At 37.3% G+C, this 17,481-nt stretch overlaps 1 protein-coding gene across 12 annotated transcripts in view; it reads left to right on the top strand.

Annotated features, from left to right (window-relative positions):
- MIA2 (MIA SH3 domain ER export factor 2) overlaps positions 1-5,120 on the top strand; it is a 108,921-nt gene extending 103,801 nt beyond the window's left edge. For all 12 annotated transcript variants that reach the window (XM_019923987.3, XM_019923985.3, XM_073800527.1 and 9 more), the window contains 3 exons: positions 2,743-2,801; positions 3,461-3,695; positions 4,790-5,120. In XM_019923987.3, the coding sequence (XP_019779546.2) occupies positions 2,743-2,801; positions 3,461-3,695; positions 4,790-4,956 (461 nt within the window). In that variant the 3' untranslated portion in view covers positions 4,957-5,120. The remainder of the gene's footprint in view (positions 1-2,742; positions 2,802-3,460; positions 3,696-4,789) is intronic.
- The last annotated feature ends 12,361 nt before the right edge of the window (positions 5,121-17,481 follow it).

The raw sequence follows: 17,481 nt of genomic DNA, 5'->3' as shown, positions 1-17,481 counted from the left end.
TTAAAGACTTAGAATTAAGAATGCCTCTTAAATTATGGCTGCAACATGGAGTGGAAGGTGCACGTCAGGGAATATTGAAACAAGTAGTGAAGAGGTAAGCAGTGCATAAAGTTTTCAAGGACCTGCAAACCTGTTCAGAAATATTGGACTTATTTGCAGGATAATAGGAACACATTAAAGGACTTTAAACAGAGAAATAATCAGATCAGATCTGCATTTTAGAGAAATTGCTCTGGTTACATTATGGGGAATAGATTGGAGGGTGCGGTTAAAGGTTGGAAGGAGGGTAACTTTTTTTTTTTTTTTTTTCTCGGTACGCGGGCCTCTCACTGCTGTGGCCTCTCCCGTTGCAGAGCACAGGCTCCGGACGCGCAGGCTCAGCGGCCATGGCTCACGGGCCCAGCTGCTCTGCGGCATGTGGGATCCTCCCGGACCGGGGCACAAACCCGTGTCCCCTGCATCGGCAGGCAGACTCTCAACCACTGCACCACCAGGGAAGCCCAGGAGGGTAACTTTTTAGGGGACTGTGACAAGTCTACAGGGTTGATGGTGGTGACTTAGCAGATCAGATAGATGTGAACAGACACAGAAAAGATAGAATTGGGAGGACTTAAGATTGAAGGCATGTGGTAGTGAAGGAGGAGGAGGAGTCTTGGCTGATGCTCAGGTTCTTGGCTAGGGCACTTGGACCATTTATTGTTTGGAGACAAGGAACAAGGAGCAGCAGAACATTTGACAGGAAAGATTATAAGTTACATTTTGAACTTACAGACTTAGCTGCACCTGTGATACACCTGCACTACTATTCAAGTAGGCATTTCAAGCTCTGAAGTCCTGGGGGAAATATCTAGATCTGAATTATACGTCTGGAAGTCTGTAGTGATATACATCAAATTAAAGCTGTAGGAGTGGATGAGATTTCTCAAGTCAAGAATGAGAAGAGAGTAGGGCTGAGGGTGGAACTCTGAGGAGACACCACTGAGGAGTAGTGGAGCCCACCGAGGGGACTGAGAAGGAGCAGCTAGAAAGGAGAGGTAGAGAGGGTGCCATCCCAGTAGTTGAAGGCTGAGAGGACTTAAAGAGGGAGGGAGTAGTCAACGATGGTGAGAAATAAAATTAAATGAGGGGGCTTCCCTGGTGGCGCAGTGGTTGAGAGTCCGCCTGCCGATGCAGGGGACACGGGTTCGTGCCCCGGTCCGGGAAGATAACCACATGCCGTGGAGCGGCTGGGCCTGTGAGCCATGGCCTCTGAGCCTGCGCGTCTGGAGCCTGTGCTCCGCAACGGGAGAGGCCACAACAGTGAGAGGCCCGCGTACAGCAAAAAAACAAACAAACAAATTAAATGAGGACTAAAAGTTCTATTTTAATTTAGCAAAAAAAGAGACTTTTCTATCTTGGGGGAAGTAACTTCAGTGGAGCAGTGGATGTTGCACCTAGATTGCACTACAGTGAGGACAAAATGGGAGGCATTCTGAATAATATATATAGAACAGTTTTTCACTGTGAAGGGGAGAGCTAGCTGTAAGGAGGTGCTTCTCTTTTTCTGTCTTATTTTAAAATAGTAGTTGGGAGAGACCTGCTGATAGGATGGGTCTAGCCGAAAGGGTGGAGGGAGGCAACAGAGAGAGGAAGATCCCTGTGGAAGCTGGAGGAGGGGGACTCTGAGTACAGAATCAGGGTCTTAGATTGTCTAGAAGAATCCTTTCCCATGATAATAGGAAGTAAGATCATAGGAATATAGTGGCTGATACATTGATATGTTTGACTACAAAAAGTTAAGGGAGTTTCTAAGTGACTGGTATAGTAGGTTTGAGGAGAATGGAGGTTTCAAATTGAAGGGAAAACTGGCTTAGAAGATGCAGAAGGAAGGCTAGGCAACAGGCAGCTGGAAATGTGGCTAGAGGTCTGCCAGCCTGGAGTGGAGAGAGTCTACATGGCTCTGTGGTGTAGTTTACCCCCGACAAGTGCTAAGTGGCTCAGGTATAGGCAGAGTGGAAGCAGAGAGTTGAATTAATCCAGGGCTGAATGTTGTCAAGCACATGTGAAAAATGGCCAATAGGATAAGGACACTAGTGACGGGCTGTTAGTGATGGAGTTTGAAGTCTGTTAATTAGGGAAGGAAATGAAGAAAGGAGGAAACTGAGAGATCAGAGGACTGGAAGCTTCAGTGAAATCCAAGGACAGGTATAGCGGGAGTAACTAAATGAGAAGGCTAGGAGAGGATAGGTGGTCCTGGTCGGAGAGAGGGTTGTTTGAATTTATGTTCTTAGAGCCTAAGCAGTTCTTGATGATAAAGTCCAGAAATATTTATTTTGAAACAGTGGCTAATCCAATTGTTAGTCTGTGTTACATGATGGAGGAATAAGGAAGGAAAGATGAGAGGGAAGAAGGGAGGAAGAAAGGAAAGGAAAGAAGTAAGGCGGGAGAAAAATGAAGGAAGAAAGGAAAGAAGGAAGGCAGGAGAAATATGAAGGAAGGAGGGAGGGAGAGGGATGCTACCTCCTGGAAGCTTCCTTAATGATGCTCCTTTCAGGATTGCCTAGGCACAGGATAGGGAAACCACAGTCACATGCCTTTGCAGAACTCGTGAGTCTGCCAAAATTTCCAGGGACCTCAAGCTGTTCTTGTGGCCCTAATACAGGATGCTGGTGTCAAGCTGGTTGTCAGTGTCCTTTGTGATCTCTTGATCTAAGAATGGAGCGATAAATCATGTATTTTTCACGGTTTAACTTTTATATCTAGATGGGCCAGTGTCTTCAGAAATGGAATCCAGTAGAAATGATAGCAAAGATGATCTTGGAGTAAGTATTGAAAGTGGAATTTTATCCATGTATTCAGGATCTTTCTAATCTCTTGGTTTACTAGAATAGAAATTTAGCTAGCCATCTAGTTTTTGATTAAAAGCTGCTTTTTTATTTTCCACAAATATACTTCGTACTTAACATTATAGCTATTTCCTTTCTGGATTGTACCCTATGGTGATAAAGTACAAGGTACAGACTTGAGGTTTGATTTAGTTTATATAGTTAAACAAGAACTAGAATTTTCCCCCTTGGATTTTTATTTTAATGTTTTAAAGTATGTTTTCTGTTTACTGCGCTTACAGTCTTGGTTTTTGGTCACCTTGGAAATATTAACATAAGCATCATTTCTTTTTCTCAGTATATGCTTGATAAAAGAAATGTATATTTTGGTACTCTTGGACTATTCTTATGTTTTATCTTTAGCCAGATTATTACTTTGTTGGTTAAAGCTGTTTTCTGTTGAGTTAATAAAATATTCATGATAGCTAAAATTCATCTGATGTAGAAAACTGAATATTTCTCTGGAGCCTTTTAGGATATCATAGACTGCTTTCTGCCTAGGTGCCTAGATGCTTTCTTCTAAGCCTAAGCTTTTCAGGAAAACTATTGCAAATTTTGCTGTTGTTTAATGACTGCCATTTGTCAATTTGCTGTAGAATTTAAACGTGCCTGATTCATCTCATCCCATTGAAAATGAAGCACCTGGCCCCGGCTTGGTTCCCCCACCTCACCCTCCAATCAGAGGCCCATTGTTTCCAATGGGTACAAGGGGCCCTTTCATTAGAAGGGGTCCTCCTTTTCCTCCACCTCCTCCAGGAAGCATGTACGGAGCTTCCCGCGATTATTTTCCACCAAGGGATTTCCCTGGCCCAGCACCTCCTCTATTTGCAAGTATGCTTTTTTTTAAGCTTAATATATGTCTTATAGAGTAGATCAGAAATATTAATTTTACTTTCTATTCATGTAGTAATACAGTGGAGGAAAATTTTTCTCAGCTTCTGTGAGTGTGCCATTACTTTTCCAGATTGGGAAGATAGCCAGGCCTCAGTAATGAGGCCTCATCAGTAATGAGGCTTCAACTTGATTCATCTTAATAATGTGGAATTATTTCTATGATTCAGTAATCAAGAAAATCATTGGCTCTTTGCAGCAGTCTTATGTTAAGACTAAAATTGTTTGTATCTTATTTGATAGAAATTGGGTACTCTGTCAATTAGTAAAAGTAATTTCAATTTATATTTTTGCATTAAAATCACTGGCTAAAGTATTTTTTAAAATCTTTTTTTCATAAGTAGCTCCCATGCAGTCTTATTTGTTTAAAACCTAAAATGTGTTTATCATGTTTGGACTAATTGTTGAATTTATTGAAATTCCTCATAGCCTCACATACGAAAAACGGAATAGTTATTGCTTTTATGTCTATGCATTGCCATTTAGAACTATAGGTTTCAGCAGAATAAATACAGGGTTACCAAACACTAGGAAAAAGCCTATCATTTGCCTAATATAGTCATTCCTTCCCTCATTCCACCTCTATTTTTAAAGTTTAAGGTGAATTAAAATGAATTTTAATTGGGAAATTTAAAGACAGTTTTTGATATAATTGGAAATATTTTAGGGTAGTATCAAATTAGACTTGAGTTTTAAGTCTCGTGAAAATTATATTACATGAAAGCTTTTTTTAGAGCAAGTTTTACTAGATTTTGAAATAATTGTTCTCCTTTTCAAAAAGTGTTAAGATGTTAGATTTTCATAGGACAAAAAAGTTGCACCTAGATTAATGATATTCCCTTTAATCGCATGTAGTTGAAGAGAATATGTGTTGCTCAATGTTGTAAAAATTCATTTGTTAGATCAGGTAATTATTCTGGTGTCAACTTTTGAAAATAAAGATAGGTACTAGCAGTTATAAGCTAATGATTTACTGGGGCTGCAGTACAGGTGCTGAAAGTTAAAAAATGTCTTTTACCAATCTCTTTGAACAGTGAGAAATGTCTATCCACCAAGAGGTTTTCCTCATTATCTTCCCCCAAGAGCTGGATTTTTCCCTCCACCCCCGCATCCTGAAAGTAGAAGTGATTTCCCATCAGGGCTGATTCCGCCCTCAAATGAGCCTACTACTGAACATCCAGAACCACAGCAAGAAACTTGACAATATTGTTGGGTCTTTCCTCAAAAGTAATTTTGACTTCTCTCTCATTTTCAGTTTAAGTAACTGCTGTTACTTAAGTGATTATATTTTTGCTCAAATTGAAGCTTAATGGAATTATAATTCTCAGGATAGTATTTTGTAAATAAAGATGATTTAAATATGAATCTTATGAGTAAATTATTTCCATCTTATTTTATTCTAGATAGTATAATTATTTTAATTTAACACATCCACTATCACATAAACAATAATGAGAGTTTTATATATGTAATCTTGCAGTTGGGGATAATTTGAACTCCAAAGGCTGTGTCTTTATTCCAAGAACTGTATTTACTATGGTTGTAGACAAATGTGAAAGTAACTTTATGCTTAATTAAATAAATATTAATTGATTTAAAGACTTGTTTGGCATTGATAATAATAAAATGAGCTAGTTTTTTTAAATAAATATGGCTCCATTAGTTAGTTTCTTTACTTCTGCCGATAGTTTTGAGGCTCAAAACTAATGCTCTATATGGGTCTTTCCCATTCAGTTATCTTAACCAAAAATGTGTTCTCTTTCTTGCAAATAGACATGAACGACCCAAAGCAACAAATTAATACTCTTAAAAGTCAAAGTTCACTGTATTTTAAAGAAAACCAGGATATTGTCTAATGGCAAATTTCAGAATTTGAATCTTCTTAGTTCATTCACTGATTTCCTATGCAGTTTTTTTTTCTTCTTGTTTTTCTCTTCATTTGTAAGATATTTACTGTTTTTAGTGGGGAATGTTGAGATTTACTGTAAGGTAACTGTATTGAGGCAGTGTGTCATTTTGAGCTTTGGACTCAGTATCTTTAGAATGTCTCTCTAACTCATGTTTGTGTTCTATTATTAGTCATCTGGCACATTAGTATGATTATGAAAGGAAAGGCAATTAAGTATAGGTAATAAATATTATACTATTTATGTACAGAAAATAGGCTAAATAGGCTTAGAAAAAAGGCTAAAAAGAAAGGATCTGTGTGAAATGCCTGGGTAAAATAATAAGTAGAATGAGGATTATAAAAGCATCATTACATTTGGTGTTAAAAGCCAGATTTCAGGGGGAAATAGACTATTTTTTCAAGTTGGAAAGTGAAAGAAAGAAGAGCAACGAAAGAGGAGTGATGTAGAATGCTCCAATCAAGTAAAATTTTTTTGTTTGCCCTGGGATAGGGGAGACTTGTCTTGGCTTAAGACAGAAGAGAAGGAGAGAGGGGAAGGCAAACAAACATTAGTAGAGAGAGTGGTAATAAACTGAGAGGCAGAATCGTAGAGGAGGCAAGGAGAGCATTGGATGAGAGCATGGTGGAAGGCAAGAAGACTTGATATGGGCTGACTGGTCTAAAATACTTTGGGATTCCAGAATAAAGGAACATAATTAGTTTTAAAGTATATTTTATTAAAGTAATATAAACAAATGGGAATAAATCAAATAATAGTATTTTAGGATGAATAGCAAGTTTTCTCTGTTTACTCTTTATCCCCATTTATACATCCTAGTCAGTTTCTCTTTTAATTCTTATTTCCCTTTTTAATTCTGATGATTTTAGAATTTTAGAAGATATCTTATACCTCTAATCTCTGATTTATCAACTTAATTTATTAAATTTATCAGTTTGTATATTGATTCCTTGAGATGAAAAATTGGGACTTAATGCACTTGTATTATTACCATCCACATTTTCCTTTCCTCTTCATGTTTGATGTTTATCCAAATTAAAGTTTTCTATTGTTGCCTTTGTAATTTTTAACATATTTAAACCCTATTAGTATCCCTTCTCTTTATTCCACTTCCCTTCTTCCCCTACCCTGGCCAAAATCCTATTTTCTCTTAGCTATACATTTATATTTTCAAGGTTGCTAATAATTATATTATGCCTACAAGCATAACCTGTCTTCTTTTGTTTAAATTTTTTTTTAAACTGAAGTATAGTTGATTTACAAGCATAACCTACTTTCTGTACTTGGCGCACAGTTGATCTAAAATTTGAAAATCAGGGACTTCCCTGGTGGTCCAGTGGTAAAGAATCTGCCTTGCAATGCAGGGGACGCCAGTTCGATCCTTGGTCAGGAAACTAGGATCCCACATGCTGTGGGGCAAATAAGCCCATGCGCTGCAACTACTGAGCTCGTGCGCCTCAACTAGAGAGCCCGAGTGCCTCAAACTACAGAGCCCACGCGCCCTGGAGCCTGCGCGCCACAACCAGAGAAGAGAAAACCTGCACGCCACAACTAGAGAGAAGACTGCGCGCTGCAATGAAAGATCCTGCATGCCTCAATGAAGGTCCCGCGTGCTGCAAGTAAGATCTGACGCAGCCAAAAATAAATAAATAAGTAAACAATAAATAAATCTTTCAAAACATAAAATAAAATTTGAAAATCATAAGTAGCATTTACAACATTATCATCATTAAATGTTGTTCACCAGCAGGCCAAATCATATACAGTTAACTCTTGAACAACATAGGTTTGAACTGTGCAGGTCCACTTATACCCAGATGTTTTTTAATAGTAAATACTACGGTATTACACAATCCACGGCTGGTTGCAATTTGCAGATGCAGAACCTCGGATATGGAGGAACCTTGAATATGGAGGAACTGCGGATAAGGAGTGCTGACTCTAGTTTATACATAGATTTTCAACTGCATGGAAGGTCGGCACCCTTAACTGCCCCCCACCCCTGCCACCCACATTGTTTAAGGGTCAACTGTACAAAGTTTGCATTTCCTTCTCTATGAATGCCAGTATCATAATTTCTGGGCCACTCTGAAGAGCCTGTTTTTTAAACATCAGGGTCAAATGAGTAATTTTTTCTTACCTATTCTCTCTTCCCCCATTTACCAATAATATCCTAAAATAATGACATATTTTGGTTAGTTTTATACTTGGGCCAAGAATACAACCCCCCCACCCACTTTCCTAATGTAGTTTTTTCCCCCCTCATATTATTTGCCATTATCATACCCTAATTAAAAAAATTTCCTTTCATATCTTTTCTGTTGGATATATTATTCTATATGCATTTGTTAAAGACTTTTATTTTGCAGGCCTTTGTCCTCCTGCTGCAAACCACACTGCCTGCTCTCTAGGCCTGGGAATAGAGCCTGCATTTTAACTGATTTCTTGGGGTTGCTCCTGTTTTATAAACCCTCTATCTTGCCGTTTTTTAAATTTAAGTCTTTTGTTTTGCTGGAGTTCACAAGTAATTTCCTAGGAAAGGATGTAGGGAATGTAAAATTTGTGAATCCTTGCATGTCTGAAAATTCAGCCCTCCAACCCCTTTTTTGGGGTTAGTTTATATGGGTATATAATTCTGTGTCAGAATTTTGAATGTATTGTTCTTTTAATATCAGTTAATTAGCATCAGTATATTGTAATATCTGTTGTTGCTGATGAGAAGTTTGAAGGGAATTTGATTCTTTTCTCTTTGTTGGTGACCTTTTTCCTGTGGAAACTTTTAGGATTTTTTTCTTTATCCTTGGTATTCTAAAAAATCACAGTTTGATGCATCTACAAGTAAGACTTTTTTCACTCATTTCTGTGTTCAGGTCCTCTGAGAAGCAGATTCTAAGATGTAATTAGACATAAAGAGATTTATTTAGGGAGAACACCTGTGAAGGATTAAGGGGTGAGAATGCAGAATGAGGTGGAGAAAACCTTCAGACTGTGGTTCAGATTCACATCTGTGAAAAGAGAGAAGGGCAGGAAGGAAGGTTGGGTAGGAAGAGCCTCAGATTACAGTGCATCTCCAAGAAAGCCCGAGCTGGGGCAGTGGCAGTCCCCAGGGCAGAGACGGCCTATTAGAAGGGTTCCTCATTGGGTAGGAATGGTCTGCTCTAGTACCTAGTACCCCTGCATGTTCTTCCTTGCCAGAAGCAGACACCAGGGAGGACCTGGGCTTGGCATGAATGCTGAAGCTGCATTGGCCAGAGGCTGTCAGCTAACTAGACTCCTCACAGCAATCTCTCTCCTGGGGGCATATTTGACTTGTGCACTCCTGGCTCCCACATTGTTAGGCACGTAAACTCTGAAGACTCATGTCTCACATCCTAAAACCCTGGGAAATTCTTTATCTTTGGTAAATTCCTTTTCTCTCATAATTTTCCTCTCTCTCTTTCCTTTTTTTTTGTTCTGGAAAATTTTCTTAACTGTGTATTCTACTCATTTAAAATTTTTGTTTCCACCAATGATATTTAATCGTTAAGAGCATTTTTTATTATACCTCTTTCCTTTTCCTTAGATTCTGTCTTTTTTGTAAGGATCTAATACCTTGAATTTCTCCATAGTAAATTAGAGGTTTCTAAAAGCGTTCTTCTGAATTATCTGTTTTCTCTGACGTTAATAATTTTGTTTGCTTATCTTGGCCTTTCTCTCCTTATATGCCTCATAAAGTCGTCCACGTTTAATAAAGATGAACTGATCAGCTGATTGTAGTTTAAACCTTTTTGTATGTAAGAAAGACGGTTTTCTTGTTAGATCTCTTTCTTGAGTGAGGATTCAGACTGGGAGATCTTTGTGTGGAGGCAGGCAGGAGTGGAGACAGGGCATCTGTGACTGACGAGCTTTGTCTTAGGATGAGCAGATAGGGATCTGGCTGACTGTGTGTAGGCCCTCCAGATACCAGAATTAGAAGGACTTCATCTAGGACACCGCCATTCACACTAGACGCTTTTGCTTGTTCCAGACAGTTTAGTATCTTTAGGGAATATCTATACATTATTTTAGCTGGAGCCAAATCTTGGCTTACTACCTTGTGCTTGGGGTTGTGTCAGGGGAATGGCGGTAGCAACTATTAGTTATCTGTATACAGATTTTCAGCTAATCTCCCTGTTTTCACACTCATACCTCGGTTCTATACATAGTATATGGACTGGCTCTGAGCCCAGCTTCAGGTTCTATCAGGCAGACTGACTCCCAGCCCCTGATAACATCAGGACAGCATCTGAAGGGATAGTTAAAGGGATAAGGCAACATTCAAGATATTGAACGGAGCATTATTTTGGACTGATATGCAATAGGCTTGGACATTTCAAGAAAGAATGCTTCTTGGTCCTGGCTGGATAACTTTCCCCTCTGTATAATATTTTAAATAGAAAAGTAAAATGTGGTCCTATAAGAAAAGTTAGAAAATGTTCAAAAGCCGAAGAAAAAACAACCATCCAGGGTCATCACCAAAACAAAATCACTTTTTGCATTTATGTTGTAGTTTGTCAGGCCTTTTATCCTTCAAGTATCTTTTGTATTGTTGTAATTATGTCTATAATTTTATATTCTTAAATGTAATCTCCTAATATAAATAATTTTTATGTAGTCATGGTAAAGCTCATTTTTAATGGTTGTCTAAGTTTCCCTTTTGTGAATATAGTTTACTTGACTATTCTTGCTGAGCACTAAAGCTGTTTTCTTTCTTTTTCTCTTTAGAATTTTTAAAGAATTATATATGATAGTATAACATCTAAGAAGTATATACACTCTACCCATGCCCCCCGCCCTGAATTTAGGATAATTCTTTAGGGATATATTTTTAAAATATATTCTGGGACCAGTATTTGGGGCAGGGGAGAGAGGATCGTTAAGAGGAAGGATCACATTCTTTGGAACCAGGTTGGTTGAAAAAAAATTGACTTTTTTTTTTTTTAAACCCAGACAATTTGTAGATGTGGTTAGATGCTATAAAATTATTTTATGAGTATAGTTGGTGATTTTTAGTCTGTTTCTGCAGGTGTGGTTCAGGGTTCATCATGAGTTTACTTAAATAAGCATCTAGCTTGATAACCTTTTCAAATTAAATCTCCTGTTTCTTTCGAAGTAGCAGCTACTTTGACAGAATTTGATACAAGTGCTACAAAAGAGATGGTGGGTTTTTTCGTGGAACACGAGAGCTATCTGATAACTGTTTCTCTATATATTATGTATATTGTATATTCATTCATCTGTCTATGGACACTTAGGTTGTTCCATATATAGGCTATTGTAAATAATACTGCATGAACATGGTGGTACTAAAATCTCTTCAAGATACTGATTTCGTTTTCTTTGGGTATATACCATGATGTGGGGATTGCTGGATCATATAGCAATTCTACTTTTAATTTTTTGAGGGACTTCCTCATAATTCTTCCATAGTAGCTGTACCAGTTTATAGTCCCACCAGCGGTGTACACGGTTTCCTTTTCTTCACATCCTCACCAGCATTTGTTATCTTTTGACTTCTTCATAATAGATAGCCTAACAGGTGTGAGGTGGTATCTCATTGTGGGTTTGATTTGCATTTCCTTGATGATTAGTGATACTGAGCATCTTTTTATGTATCAGTTGGCATTTGTATATCTGGAAAAATGCTTGTTCAGGTCCTCTGCCCACTTTTCAAATTGTGTTATTTGTTTTTTTGCTATTAAGTTGTATGAGTTCCTTGTGTATTTTTTATATTAACTCCATATCAGATACATGGTTTGCAAATATTTTCTCCCATGTCATAGGTTGCCTTTTTATTTTGTTGATGGTTTCCTTTGCTGTGCAGAAGCTTTTCAGTTTGATGTAATGCCACTTGTTTATTTTATTTTATTAAAAAATTTTTTTTTTTTTTGCTGTACACGGGCCTCTCACTGTTGTGGCCTCTCCCGTTGCGGAGCACAGGCTCCAGATGCGCAGGCCCAGCAACCATGGCTCAAGGGCCCAGCTGCTCCACGGCATGTGGGATCTTCCTGGACCGGGACACGAACCCGTCCCTGCATCGGCAGGTGGACTCCCACCCACCGCGCCACCAGGGAAGCCCCCACTTGTTTATTTTTTATTTTGCTTGGCTTTGCTTTTGGTGTCAAATCCAAAAAATCATTCCGAGGACCAACGTCAAGAAGCTTACCACCTGTGTTTTCTTCTAGCTTTATGGCTCTAGGTTTATGTTCGTCTTTAATCCATTTTGAGTTGATTTTTATGTGTGGTGTAAAACAGGGTTCCAGTTTTATTTGCATGCATATGAATATCCAGTTTCCCCAACACCATTTATTGAAGAGATTATCCTTTCCCTGTTGTGTATACTTGGTGCCTTGTCAAAAATTAATTGGCCATATATGCATGGGCTTATTCTTCTGGGTCCTCTATTCTATTCTATCAGACTATGTTTTTGTTTTTTTGCCCATACCATACTGATTTGATTACTATAGCTTTGTAATGCAGTTTGAAATCTGGAAATGTGATGCCTCCAGCTTTGTTCCTCTTTCTCAATATTGCTTTGACTATTTGGAGTCTTTCGTGGTTCCATAGAAATTTTAGTTTTTTTTTTTTTTCTGCTTCTATGGAAAATGTCATTGGAATTTTGAATAGGAATTGCATTAAATCTGTAGATCTCTTTGGGTAGTATGTACATTTTAACAGTACTAATTCTTTCAACCCATGAACATGGACTATCTTTCCATTTATTTGTGTCTTCCTCAGTTTTTTCATCAGTGTCTGATAGTTTTTGGTGCACAGATCTTTCATTTCCTTGGATAAGTTTATTCCTAAGTATTTTATTGTTTTTGATGTTATAAATGGGATTGTTTTCTTAATGCTTTCTTAATTTCCTTTTCAGGTAGGTCATTGTTAATGTTTAGAAGTACAACTGATTTTTGTATATTAATTTTGTGTCCTGTAACTTTACTAAATTTTTTTTATAGTTGTAACAGTTTTTTGGTTCAGTCTTTAAGGTATACTATACAGGCATACCTTGCAGATGTTGTGGGTTTGGTTCCAGACCTCTGCAGTGAAGTGAGTATCACAATAGAGTCACATGATTTTTTTTGTTTCCCAGTGCATATAAAAGTTGTTTCTATTATACTGTAGTCTATTAAGTGTGGAATAGCATTATGTCTAAAAAAAAAGTACACACCATAATGAAAAAATACTTAATTACTAAAAAATGCTAACCATCACCTGAGCCTTCAATAAATCATAATTTTTTGCTGGTGGAGGGCCTTGCCTCTATGTTGATGGCTATTGGCTGATCAGGGTGGTGGTTGCTGAAGGTTGGTGTGACTGGAAATTTCTTACAATAAGGCAACAATGAAGTTTACCACATCAATTGACTCTTCCTTTCATGAATGTTTTCTCTCTAGCCATGCAACACTGTCTTATAGCATTTTACCCACAGTAGAACTCCTTTCAAAATTAGAGTCAATCCTCTCAAACTCTGCTGTAATATTCTAAATCCTTTGTTGTCATTTCAGCAATCTTCATAAGAGTAGATTCCATCTCCACTTTCTTTGCTCATCCATAAGAAGCAACTCCTCATCTGTTGAAGTTTTATCATGAGATTGTAGCAATTCAGTCACATCTTCAGGCTCCACTTCTAATTCTAGTTCTCGAGCTGTTTCCACTACATCTGCAGTGACTTCTTCCATTGTAGTCTTCAACCCCTCACAGTCATCCATGAAGGTTGGAATCAACTTCTTCCAAACTCCTGTTAATGTTGATTTTTTAAAAAAATTTCTTTCTTTCCTAAATATCTCAATTTTTAAAGTAATTGCCCTTAGGGAATTTGAGTCCTTTTCATGTAATTCTTATATATATATATATATATATATATATATTTTTTTTTTTTTTTAATAATTTTTATTTATTTATGTGTTTATTTTTGACTGCTTTGGGTCTTCATTGCTGTGTGCGGGATTTCTCTAGTTGCGGCGAGCGGGTGCTACTCTTCCTTATGGTGCATGGTCCTCTTATTGCGGTGACTTCTCTTGTTGCAGAGCACGGGCTCTAGGTGCGCAGGCTCAGTAGTTGTGGCTCACAGGCTTAGTTGCTCCATGGCATGTGGGATCTTCCTGGACCAGGGCTCGAACCCGTGTCCCCTGCATTGGCAGGCGGATTCTTAACCACTGGGCAACCAGGGAGGTCCTAATGTTGGTATTTTGACCTCTTCCCATGAACCATGAGAATGTTCTTAAGGACATCTAGAATGAAGAATCCTTTCCAGAAGGTTTTCACTTTACTTTGCACAGATTCATCAAAGGAATTGCTTTCTATGGCAGCTCTACCTTACAAAATGTTCTTCTTAAATAGTAGGACTTAAACGTTGAAATTACTCCTTGATCCATGGGCTGCAGAATGGATGTTGTGTTAGCAGGCATGAAAACACATTAATCTCATTGTCCATCTCCATCAGAGTTCTTAGGTGACCAGGTGTATTGTCAATGAGCAGGAATATTTTGAAAGGAATCTTTTTTTTCTAAGCAGTAGGTCTCAACAGTGGGCTTAAAATAGTCAGTAAACCATGCTGTAAACAGAAGTGCTGTCATGCAGGCTTTTTTGTTCCATTTATAGAGAATAAGCAGAGTAGATTTAGCATAATCTACCGCAGGACCCTAGGATTTTCAGAATGGTAAATGAGTGTTGGCTTCAACTTAAAGTCCCCAACTGCATTAGCCTCTAGCAAGAGAGTCAGCCTGTCCTCTGAAGCTTTGAAGCCGGGCATTGATTTCTCTATAGGTATGAAAGTCCTCTATGGCAGCATCTTCCAATAGAAGGCTGTTTCATCTACCTTAAAAATCCTTTGTTTAGTGCAGTCACCTTCATTAATTGTCTTAGCTAGATCTCCTGGATAACTTGCTGCAGCTTCTATATCAGCACTTGCTGCTTCACCTTGTACTTTTATGTTATGGAGACGGCTTCTTTCCTTAAACGTTATGAACAAACCTCTGCTAGTTTCAAACTTTCTTCTGCAGCTTCCTTGCCTCTCTCAGACTTCCTAGAATTGAAATTAGTTAGGGTCTTGCTGTGGATTAGGCTTTGGCTTAAAGGAATGATGTAGCTGGTTTGATCTTCTTTCCAGAGCACTAAAACGCTCTCTATTACAGCAATCAGGCTGTTAGCTTTCTTATCATTCGTGTATTCACTGGAGCAGCAATTTCAATTTCCTTCAAGAACTTTTCCTTTTCCTTCACAACTTGGCTAACTGTTTGTTCCCAGGAGGCCTAGCTTTTGGCCTATCTCATCTTTCGACATGTTTGATTTAAAGTGAGAGATGAATGACTCTCCCTTTCACTGGAACACTTAGAGGACTTTGAGGCCTATTAATTGTCCTAATTTCAGTATTGTTGTATCTCAGGTAATAGGAAGGTCTGAGGAGAGGGAGAGAGATAGGGGAATAGCTGGTCTGTGGAACAGTCAGAACACACATTTATCAATTAAGTTTGCCATCTTTTATGGGCACAGTTCATGGCACCCCAAAACAATTTCAATAGTAACACCAAAGATCACTGATTGCACATCACCATACAAATATAATAATGAAAACGTTTGAAATATTGTGACAATTACCAAAATGTGACACAGAGATACAAAGTGAGCAAACGTTGGAAAAATGGCACAGGGTTGCCACAAACCTTCAATTTGTAAAAACTGCAGTGCCTATAAAGCTCAACAAAGTGAAGTGACTAAAACAAGGTGTGCCTATATATAATGTCATGTCAATGCAGAGTATTCTTCCTTTCTGATTTGGATATCCTTTATTTCTTTTTCTTGCCTAATTGCTCTGGCTAGGACTTCCATTACTATGTTGAATGGAAGTGGTAAGAGTGGGCACCATTGTCATGTTTCTGATCTTAGAGGAAAGGATTTCCACTTTTCACTGTCGAGTGTGATGTTAGCTGTGGGCTTGTCATGTATGGTTATTTTAAAGTTGAGGTACATTCCCTCTAGTTTTGCTTGGTTGTTCCAATTTTTGGCATATGTTCTTTCATTAACCTATAATTATATTGATTCTCCTTTATTTAGAAATGATATAAGTGATGTTCTAAGACTTATTACCACTTCTTTGTTGGAACTTGTCATTTTGAATTATGGTTATTTCAACCAAAGTTAACTGATTTTCTCTCAACTTAAGTTCAAGTCTTTTTGATAGTTTTTCAAATTGCTAGATATTTATGTTAACTTTATATTTTGAAATAGTTTGCCCTCAGAGTCTGTTTTATTTTAGTCTTTAAACTTATATAAAGAAATCTTAAAGTCTCACTTAACTAACTGATACTTTCATAAAGTTATACTTATTAGTATAATAGGAAGTATTATCAAAGAATGAATGCACTATGATAAAAAGAGAACTTAATTTTCTTTTTTTGGTGAAAGGAGTCAGGTAATTACCTAGGTCTGAAAAATTTGGATCTGTGAATTTGTTGACCCCTTGGATTACAAAATGTCCAAATACTCTGTTGATTTTATTAATTTAGTGGAAAACATGATCAAATCAGTGAACTGATAATGTGTAATTACCTGGTTAAAATCATGCTTGGCACACAGTAAATATTCTCTGTCAGTCATGATATTTCTTAGCTAATTTATCTGTGTTTTCTCAGAAAATTTCACTTAAATGAATGTTTCTTGATTAACTAAAATCCATTCTTTTAAACACAAATATTTATTTTAACCATCTTATGTGAAAAGATTTCTAAGATGTATTAAATGCTCTATTAACTCACTGCAGAGATATTTTGAATATACTTTCCTATTGATTCAGGGTCATTACAAACATTTATCATTGCTGTGTATTTCAAGCTTGTTATAGGGGTATTTAATTCTGTTTCAAGTTCCTTTACAAATGGCTTAAGATTAGTTATGTTCTCTTTTTAGGATTGTAAACTTCTATGCCTTTCACAGTCACCTCTCTCCATTTCTAATCTACTGGAGACTGAGAAACAAGACGAACAGGCTTATTAGAATTATGCTGAACATAAGAATAAATGAGCTAAAAGGAAACAAGTGGCTCTTCTGAATTTGATGCCTTTTAAGCATTAATGCAGGGAATAACCTGGTTCCACAAGCCTTTTTTACTTACTTGTGTATTCTTGGCCACACCCCAAATAGCTGAGGTTTTTTTCTGTAAGGTTTTCTGTAACAAAATAATATAAAGAATACTCTTTTCCTTATTACCTAGAGAGCAAATTTGACATTTGCCTTAATTTTTTTCAAGAAAAAACATTACAGATAGTTGTCCTCATGCTGCAGAGGTAAGTACTCTTGTGAAAATGATGTGAATATTTTTTGTTTTTCCAGTTAAATGAGTTTATGTATAGTATGTAGGTTTATTTTTCTTGCCTTTTAAAAATGTACATCAATAGCCTCATTTTATATATATATATATATATATATATATATATATCCTTTAGAAGTCAGCTTTTTTTACTCAACATTTTTTGAGATCCATCAAAGTTAAGAAATGTATGTCAGGTTAGTTCATTCTGACCACTGTGTGGTATTCCACTGTGTGGCTTTGCCACAATAACTTTATTCTGTTATTAATGGTCATTAGGTTGCTGCTGACTTTTTGTTATAAATAATGTGGAAATAAGCCTTTTAATATTTGTCACAGAAGCAGTTTTCTAGAGCTGTAGTTTTCAAACTGGGGTACACCCCCTCAGAGTATGCAAAGAATTTCCGAGCAGTATACAGGTATGCTTCTAGGCAAATTCACAGAATTTCACCTTCCATGTATATTCTTCTTCAAAGTTGTTCTGCCTAAGGAA

The sequence above is a fragment of the Tursiops truncatus genome, chromosome 2 (assembly GCF_011762595.2).
Source record: "Tursiops truncatus isolate mTurTru1 chromosome 2, mTurTru1.mat.Y, whole genome shotgun sequence".
Taxonomy (NCBI): domain Eukaryota; kingdom Metazoa; phylum Chordata; class Mammalia; order Artiodactyla; family Delphinidae; genus Tursiops; species Tursiops truncatus.
The sequence above is the reverse complement of the archived record's forward strand: the minus strand, read 5'-3'. Positions and strand labels throughout refer to the sequence as shown.